The sequence below is a fragment of the Strix aluco genome, chromosome 21 (assembly GCF_031877795.1).
Source record: "Strix aluco isolate bStrAlu1 chromosome 21, bStrAlu1.hap1, whole genome shotgun sequence".
NCBI lineage: Eukaryota > Metazoa > Chordata > Aves > Strigiformes > Strigidae > Strix > Strix aluco.
The window spans coordinates 3,577,392-3,586,602 of NC_133951.1; the positions used below are offsets into that span (position 1 = coordinate 3,577,392).

Below are 9,211 nucleotides of genomic sequence, written 5' to 3' on the forward strand. Positions count from 1 at the left end.
TTGGCCTTTGAGTAGAGCTGTAAGGGACATGCTGAGTGTGATGTACGGGCTGACAGATGGACACTGTCTGCTGAATGAAAGGAAGAAAATATATTGAAAGAGATCAGAAAGTGCCTGGTTGGACCAATGTGTTGTCTTCCTGTCACGTGCTGAAGGTTCCTCAGAAGAGCTCAGCTCAGGCATCCAGATAAGAGACAAGTCTCCAAATTGACCAGCACCCAGTGTCCAATGGACTTCAGGAAACCTGGCCCGTCAGTCTGTCCTCTCCATAAGCCCAGCCTGGAGACAGCCATGCCCTCAGATGATCACTCACAGAGTGGCAGGCTCAGAGCTGCAGCCCCCTGCCTTCCTCAGTGGCTGGGCAGAGCTGCTCCTCTCCCATTAGATCCCATTAGCTCCCATTACCTCCCATTACCTCCCGTCAGCTGCCACTACTGGGATGCATCAAAGTGGGTGAGGGGGTGGCTGTGGGTGACAGGAGACGGGACAGCTGAGTCACCTCTCAGGATGGGTGTAAATGCTCCTGGTCCCTTTGGATATGTCACTGCTGAGATGAGATGCAAGGGCACAAACGTCTGCTCAGATGAGTCATGGGTTGACTTTTCCTGTGCAGGCAGCAGCTCTTTGTATTATCACCAGCGCCTGTGGAGACATTTACCAACATCTGGGACCCCTGAGGGCCTCAGCAAGTTTCACTCTCTCCAGCTTGTTTTCTTCTCTCTCTGTTGCTGTATTTGGTCTCACAGAAGAGCAGGGAAGGCCAGCATCTGAGGATGCTGCTGACTGTGGGGTGAAGGGCCTCAGATCCAGCCCTGTCACAGTGAGCTGCTGCCTCCAAGGAGGTGACATGCTCCTCGTAAGGCCTAGTCCCAGGGCTGAGCACTGGATCACTCCATGCAAACAAAAAGAAATATATTTGCTTCCCATTGATAAATCGATTTTCAACACCCTCAAGTGCTCTGCAAGGCCTCTCAAGACCACCTCTGTGGTCCCAGCCGTGGCGGAGAGCAGAGCCAGGCTGAAGGTGTCTGCTTGCTGGGGAAGAAGGCCCAGACACGGCAGCAGGAAGAATATCCCTTTTGGGATTTGTGGGAAGTTCTTCCCATGCAAGGAATCACTGCAGACCCACAGCCCCGTGTAGGGTCTTTACCAAAGGCAAGGGAAAGCCTCCCGTTTACCCTTACCCGACCTCTTCTTCATCCCTTTTATCCCCCTGCACATCGTCCCATGACTCTCAACTCCTGCTCCCAAGCCATGGTCCACTCTGTTGATGTGGCAACTAAATACCCTTCCTTGTGGGCAGCCAATGAGTAAAAAACCAACCTCTTCCCAAATCTGTTATTCATCCCCTGGGTGACCTGGGGCTCCTCCATGCTGCTTCTACTCCCAGACTGGGCATTTCTTTCTTCCTTCCACCCTGCAGTCCTTGGAGCAAGGACCGTGTACATGCACACCAAGCAGAGCAGAGCCCAGACCACAGTACTGAAGAGTAGGACATGAATCTGGGCTCCTGCCACAAGAAGCAATATGGCCTTGGCAAATGTCCGCACTGTGGGACTCCCAGCCCACAGCAAGGAGGTGTTAATGCCAGGGCTCTCAGTGCACCCACAGGCTCTGTGAGCCTTTCCCCACCTGCCAGGGTTTTGGTTGCCTGTGCTCAAGGTCAGCCCTGATGTGGGACAGCCATGTAACCTGGGATCAGACTGCTGGAAAAACAGATAAGGCATGAGAAGGAGCTGTGTGGAGCCTTCACTGAAGCTTCTTCTGCTTTGCTCGGGAGCTACATTTATTCTTAGATCCTTGCCCTTGGTCCTTGCTTTGCAGGTAAGCCTGTGCTCAGCCTTGTACCTGGATGATTCTCACCTTGCTTTGCTGACTTGACGTTCTGGCTTCACCTTGGACCTGCCTCATCACTGCAGACTAGCTTGGGAATCACTGGACACAGCCATGAAGCTTTCTGCTCTTGCTCGCACACCACCTCATCCTGTCAGTGAGGATATCCTCCTGCCTGCTTTGCTGTCACCTTAGCTCCTCCCTCGAGGAGCAGCCCACTCTTGCCCCTCCCTGATAGTTATTATCCCTGCTTTACAGAATGAACATAATATAATCATTAAAGTGTAGGCACATGGTAGCTACATAAAGTTGCAACAGCTTTTACTTTTCCTTGCTATCTGAAATGCGAACTGCCATTCACCTCCCACTGCTCTGGGGATGTATTCAGAAGAACATAGGGCACGTCGTGGCCCACATTGCATTTACATGTCAAGGTTTCAGAAAGAAATGAACTCTTCTTCCACACGGAACAGCTGAGAAGCAATTCCTGCCCTTGCACCTGCAATGGAGGCTTTCACTGTTGTGTTTTCTTCTGCACCAGCATCACTGTGGACACTGCACAGGGTCATCTTCTGCTGATGGATGGCAACGTGCTAAGCTTCAATGGCCCAACACGGGGCTGAGCTCAGAGGCTTGAGGGAAATTGGGTTTCCTGGGTGAGTTCTTGCTGAGACCTGACCAAAGGTACTATGTTTCTAATTGACCTATGAATTCAAACTTGCAGAGGTAGCAACAGCAAAGACGCACAGGGAGCAGCCTCTGTACCAGGTGTTCCTGCCCTGAACTCATCCTTCCTCTGCTTTCCAAACAAGCAGCCAGCACCAGCTCTGAGGTGCATCTGTTTTCCTTGTCGCTCATGAAAGCACAGATTTGGGGCAGGGAGGGAGTTAATCTGTGCTTTCTTCACTCTCAAAGGAAGGGGTCAGGTGCCTGAGCAACCCCCAGGCTTTATAAACGTAGACCAGCTGGACTCAGACTTTTCTGGAGGATGCATTAGCTGAATCCACTGGCTCAGGACAGAAGGGAAGGGAGCAAGCACGTGTGATCAATGGTCTTGCCTCAAAATTTGTGAGCTAATGTCATTGGATCCTTGGTCCATTAAAATGTCCTCCCCAAAAGACTCTGAGACTGGCCTGAACTCCACAGTGTGTCTCCAGAGTCATTTTTGGTCCTTTTGTTTTGTATTCATCATGTCAGCACTCACGATGAGTGGCTAAATGCGTGGTGCAATAGCTTTGGCTGGTTCATCCTTCACCTAGATCTGTTCTCCACACTTTCTCTAACAGCTTGAGGGGGAAGGTGAGTTTTACTACATAGCACATGGCTGTGCAGAGAAATCCACACCCAAAGATGTGCTGGGTGTAGTGTAGTGGTGGAAAATCTCTGAAGCTCTCCCAAAGCACAGTCCCCCCACCCCATTGAGACATCCCTCTCAAATATCTCAGGGCTTAGGCTGAGTAGGAGGTCCAAATGTGGACACTAGTACTAATCCCTATTTGAGACTATACTCCTGTCCCAGCCTGCTCTCCCTATCTTGCATGCTTTGCTGGGACACTGTCTCCTGCAACCAGAATACCATCTGCCAGGGAAGGCACCCCTTCTGAATGGCATCTGGGGGGAAGCTGTGGGATGGAGCTGCTCTGATGTTTTCAATCCTCCCAGGAAATGAAGACACCTTAAAATATTTGGTTATTTTTAATAGTAAAAAAGGTGTTAGCAACTGTGTAGGACAGAAGAGCCAGAAAGGTATGAAACTTCACTGCTGTAACCTGTGATGGAGTCTACAATATCTGTAGGGCCCTTTGTCCTCTTTCCCTTCCCACCCTGTTGAGCCTTTGCTGGCAGAGCAGGTCATGTTGCCACATCCCTTATAGCTCTGTAGGTGTAGATGCTCGCTGGCGGTTCTGCATGTCCTTCTCTTTCACCTCCATAGAGATCTCTGTGAAGTCCCGGATAAACCGCTGAATCTAGGGTGGGGAAGAGAGATGGCAGAGCTCAGAGCAGGGGTGGGAACAGGAGGCACAGGGGAGCTTGTTGGCCCTTTTGGAGGTCACATTTCACCAACCAAACTGAGCAGGAGGATAAGGCATTTGCCTTGCTGGATCTGCACCATCAGAATGGGCTTTTCTGGGTGAGCCTGAGTTCAGGGCAAGGGTGAATGAAACCAAATCTTGGCCATGTGTTGATCTGCATCCCCTGCCCCAGCCTGCCTGCCTCCCACTCCTGCCCCCACAGGGATCCACACCCTTCTCTGACTCCTTGGATGAGACAGGTTTGCCTGGTGTCCTCTGCCCATTCCCTGTGCCCAAGAGAGAGCCCAGGTGAAAAGGAGGGTGTCTGGGAGGCACATTCTACGGGCTCTTCCCTCTCTTTGGGCAGCTGAGAGTCATTACTGATCCTCTTTCTGGACAGGGAGAAGGGGTTTGGCTTGAGCCTACCATGTCCAGCTGCCTGTGGCTGTCATCCATTGGCACGTTCGGGTTTGCTTTCAGCTGTGTGCTCATGCACTGGAAGAGGCTTAAGATGGCCAGCTTGATGGTCCCCAGCTTCAGGGTTTTCTTGCGAGTCGTGTTCTGGATGTTGGCCCAGGAAGTCTCCTGAGAGGGAAGTAGATATGCAGCATGGGAACATGCCCCAGCAGAGATGCTGCTTCAGCACTGGAGACCCTGGCTTGGAGACCCTAACTTCTACACTCGTCTGTTTTGCTAGGAAGAACCTGTTCTTGCCCAGGGCTGCACTGGAAGTGGTTCAGCTTGTCTGGTGGAAGCAGATCCAGGAATCACCACAGCTGCTCCTTGCCCCAGGAGCCTCCCCATCTCTCTGCCAGCTCGTGCAGTCCTCACTCTGGCAGGTCCTCCGTGCAGGCCCCATTTGCACTCCCCACAGCAGGAATAGCTGATACCCTGGGAGCAACACATCCCACTGCCACCCTCCCAGACCTTCTTTCCAGCTCTGCCTGATGGGATCCAACTCCTGGATCCTGGAGTATCCAATAAGGGAATTTGGCAAGGCCTCCTCAGGGTGATACAAGGGGAGCAGAGGCCAGCAGAGCTGAGGGCATTTCTGAACACTGAGCACTGGCTACACATCGATGTGCCTCATTACAGTCCAGTTTACCACCAGTCTGGTCACTTTTGGACTGGTAAGGAGGGAGGAGAAGGTGTAGGCAGATGCTGTGCAAAGGATGAAAACAGATCTTCCCCTGCCCACCCCATATTTCCTCACCCAGGAAAGGATGTCACTTTGAGCCTGGTCAAAACATAGTTGGAGTTGCGCCAGCTCGTTTTTGTACTGCAGGATCTCAGCTTCTTTCTCTGCTGTGTACTGGTCCAGGAGCACCTTGGCTTGCTTGGACATTTCCTTGTATCCCTGTTGTGCCTGCAGCAGGTGCTTGTGTGTCCTCAGTGGCATCCTGTAGCGCCGAATGACGTCCTGGATCTCCTCAAACTGCAGCACAGGGCTCCAAGTGTTAGTAATCCCCCTGCCTTCCCCTCATCAGGACTGCAAGTCCCGTGCCGTTTGTCACCCTCCCCTGACCAGGGACAACACCTCCCCCAGCTGAAAGATCTTCCCTTCTTGACGAGACTGCCCCAGTTGGTCTGTGAGCATTGCCACATTCCCTGTACGAAGGCATCCCACTGTGACAGTCCCAGAGCTGTCACTGCCATAAGCGAGGTGAGATATTGCACTTCTACCCTAGGTGAGTGGTGCTCTGATAAAACACAAAGCACAACTGCAATTGCCAGCGCTGAGTCACCTAGACATGGGAGGGGGGCAGCTGGGACTGCAGGAGTATGAGCGATGCATGGAGTGATGCCCGGGTATCCTTGAGAGAGGGCACAGCTTTTCTGACAAGTGCCTGGGTTCCCATTCCCAGGCAGCTTTTCAATTCTCACAAACTATCAATGTGACATGAAACAGTGACACAAAGGGGTCCCCATTCCCTTCAGCCCTGTGCTTTTCCTCCTTCTAAGAATTTTTTTTTTGTTTTGTCAGGCCTTCACCTCCTTTTCTGGTCCTCCTCCCCTAACTGGTCCCCTTGGCTCACGTTAGTTGCAGGGAACCTCTTTCCATCCCATCTGAAGTCTCTGGGTTTGACCAAGTGTTATGATTTCCCTGGACTTGCATTATCTCCTCTAGGTTTAACACCCATGTAAGGCCCTCCTTGAGGCCATGATCTGTCTATCTCATATCTGAACTCACCTGTGAGATCTTCACTACATCTTCCAAATATTGGTTGAAGATGGAGTACTTCTGCACTTTGTTGGAGAGTTTCCGGTGCTCATTTCTCAGGGCTTCCAGTTCCCTCTTAGCTCTCAAAAGCTCACTCTCCTTTTGTATCTTCATCTCCCTCTCTTTGCCGGCTCTCTTCAGAGCTTTCATTTGGATCTTATCATTTTCCTGATGAAGTTTCCTCCACCAACACACACACACACACACAGGCAAAGGAAGGCAAGGGAAGATGGAGCTGGGTCACTCAACAGCACTGGGAGGAGATACCTTCACAGAGGAGAGACCAGTACTGGAGCACCCCTGGGAGCATTTTCACTCCCTGTGAAAAATGCAAGAGGCCATCCCTCTTGCATTGACCCTTCAGGCTTGGAGACAGACACCTGGGATGGCGTTCTGATTTTCAGACCTGCTGGTATCTGTCCCTGGAAGACACATGGGTGTCAACAATGGGCACAGGCTGAGGCCCTTCTTGGGGGATGTTTGGGGCACCAGGAGATCACACTGGTTCAGGACAAGCTCTCTTCTGCCAAATCCCTACCAGGGCTTTCCACATCTGAGGTAAAAAGCCCTGCCAGGCCTCTTCAGACGTCCAGGCTCAAGGGAGGCTTGGACAGACATGGTGGCCCAAGACTGTCTCCCCAAGGGAGGGGAGGAGGTGGTGGTGTGGCTCAGACTTATGTCAGCCGAGCTGATCAGGGGCAGGTGTACCTTTAAAATCTTCCCAGATTTCTCCATGTAGGTTTTCAGCTGAGCTTCCTTGGCGTGGAGGTCCCTCCACCGGCAGGATATGACTTTCATCCTCTCCCTAAAGGCCTGGCAGCACCAGAGTGAGCATGATATGGCTACCTGCACCTAGAGCCAGTCACCTGCCCGCTGCTGCCCTCCAAAAAACCACAAACCCTCACAACCATGTCCCAGCACCCTCCCAGCTTTCTCACCTCTTCCTTCACCTCCAGAACCTTGTGCATCAGTTGGTCTTGTCTCTTCTTCTTCTGAAGGCGAATAAATGGAGATGGGGAGTCCTCCTCGGTCAGTCCGAGTTCCCTGCCAGAGAAGTTTTCCTCGAGGTTACACACTGGGTCCAGTACCTTGGCAGAGTGTTGGATTGCCCTGCCCTGTCACCCCACCCAGGACACAGAGCAAAGCAACACCATCTCAGATCCCATCTGGCAGCATGGCATCCTCACCCCTCCCCCAGCATGGATCCCACTGACAGAGCAAGGAGGTGCGACAGGGAGGAACAGGGCTGGGGAAGGGAGGTACAAAAGGAGACAGAAGTGGTGGAGATAAGGGATGGGAGTTTGCCACAGTGGGAGAAGGCGGGATGGAGGAGACAGGAGAAGAGAATGGAAGGGAAGGAGGTGGATGGAGGACCCCCTCACCTGAGCAAGGGCGGGAGGTGCTGCTTGTAGTGTGTGCGGAAATAGGCCAACAGGTCCTCATCTTCCATGGTGGCTATCACTCCAGCCACCAGCAGGGCCCAGAGAGCCCAGGTTCTCCTGGCACTGCTACTCTCCCAGGTCAGCCCGGGAGCTGCCCTGCAAGCCTGAGAGCTTAGCAGTGGGAAAGGCAGCCGGGCAGGGGGTGAGCCCCTGGGTGCCTCTTGCCTCCGCTTTCCAGGACCGTCCTTGCCCCAGTCGTGACTGTGGCCACTGGCTGTTGGTGGCCAGTTGACATGGAATGGTTGCCAGGGTACTCAGACAATGCTCAGGTGGTTACCTGGCAACTGAAGCCGGGTGATTCCCCCACGCCAGTGAGGGGGACTGACCACTGTGTCCAGGACTCTTCAGCACTAAAGGACGGATGAAAAAAGGCAGATTTCTTTCCCTTCCTCTCATTTTCTCTGGTTCTTCCTCTGTTAAAAATCAGCCCCTGTGTCCTGTGACCTCTGCTGTCTTGGGCAGGTATTTCAGCACCCCCGACATCCACATCCCACTCTCAGAGCTCAGCTTGCTCCTTCTCTCCCAAAACACCAGATGGACAGACAATTAAACCGAGGCACATCCTCAGGGATGCCTGATCACCGTACTGCCCATGGTTCCCTCTCTGTTCCCTCTGAGGTCTACCATTCGCTAAAAGTTAACTGAGTTGACTTCAGTGGTCTCATTCTGAAGCCTGCTTGCTTTGTGCTGCTCATTGTTAATGTCCTACAGCATCCTACAACCACCATCTGCCAGTTCATGGTGCTCTCTTTGCTTAGTGGAGGCTTCAGTGTGGGCTGGTGGGAGCAACCTGAGATCACAGCGGCAAATTAAGTCGCAGAGAGCTCCTCTCTGCTTTGTCAACCCTGTGTAATGGAATGCGGTGCAGTACACAGCTGGGGCTGTTGTCCAAGCAGGGGTGACAGGCCATCATCAGTAGCATCCATCCTGGAGTTGATGGGACAGATTTGGTCACTCACTCCCTGCTCTTCCAGAAAGTATCCAATGGCTGCTTTGCTTGGTCACTGTAGTCACGGATGTGGTGCTGCGGGTGTTTGCTTTGATCCACACAGACCAAAGGCTCAAGACCCAGAAGGCCCCCCTCACTGTCCTTGCCTTCCCCGGGGTCTTCTTGGGAACGGAGAGTAACTAAGCCAGTTTGTTTGGTTGAACTGAGAGGGAGCCAAAGCCCTTGATTCAAAAGTTGCTGATTCATCCCTACCTCCGGCCTACAAGGCCCCAAGACCCAGACTGCAGCTGCTGAGCAGGCAGGGAGGATGGCCAGGGGGACATGGGCAAGGTCCTGGACTATTGTGGCCTGTATTTTGTGTGGCTGGTCATGGTGAAGGAGACAGGCTGCTGTCCTGGTCATACCATACTATTTGGCCTGTATTTTAACTGAGGGCAGAGGTGTGCAGCACACGGGAGCAACACTGTTTCATGTGCATTGATTTCAACCCAAACAAATAAATGTCTGTTGGAAGCTTGGTTCAGAGATGTTTTCCCCACCTGGGACCTTTGTGGAGAGATTCTCAGGCTGTGTCACAGCAGGGTGGTTGAAGTGGAACAGAAACAAGATCCTAAATAGTCAGGCTGGACTTTGGAGTCACCTGGTATTGCAGGTGCACAGAGCAGCTCCTGCTGCTGCAGCAAGATAGCCAGCCCTTCCATTTCTGGCTGTTGACCTAACATTGCACTTTTAGGCCAGCCTGAAAAATCTTTGG

General features: G+C 52.5%; 1 protein-coding gene across 1 annotated transcript; it reads right to left on the reverse strand.

Moving 5' to 3' along the window:
- Positions 1–3,701: 3,701 nt before the first annotated feature.
- LOC141932949 (coiled-coil domain-containing protein 42-like) lies at positions 3,702–8,135 on the reverse strand. Its single transcript, XM_074847203.1, has 8 exons — positions 8,096–8,135; positions 7,449–7,722; positions 7,005–7,110; positions 6,775–6,879; positions 6,037–6,234; positions 5,059–5,280; positions 4,272–4,430; positions 3,702–3,800 (listed from the first exon to the last, which is right to left on the reverse strand). The coding sequence occupies exons 1-8, from the start codon at positions 8,133–8,135 to the stop codon at positions 3,702–3,704; spliced, it is 1,203 nt and encodes a 400-aa protein (XP_074703304.1).
- Between the last annotated feature and the right edge of the window lie 1,076 nt (positions 8,136–9,211).

What these genes read in the sequence shown, in the direction of transcription:
- LOC141932949 (XM_074847203.1), bottom strand. Translation starts at nt 8,135, where the DNA reads ATGGTAGACCTCAGAGGGAACAGAGAGGGAACCATGGGCA. An exon ending in CACCTCCCGCCCTTGCTCAG is followed by an intron (nt 7,111 to 7,448) that starts GTGAGGGGGTCC and finishes CTTCTCTGGCAG; the next exon opens with GGAACTCGGACTGACCGAGG. An exon ending in AATCTGGGAAGATTTTAAAG is followed by an intron (nt 6,235 to 6,774) that starts GTACACCTGCCC and finishes AAACTTCATCAG; the next exon opens with GAAAATGATAAGATCCAAAT.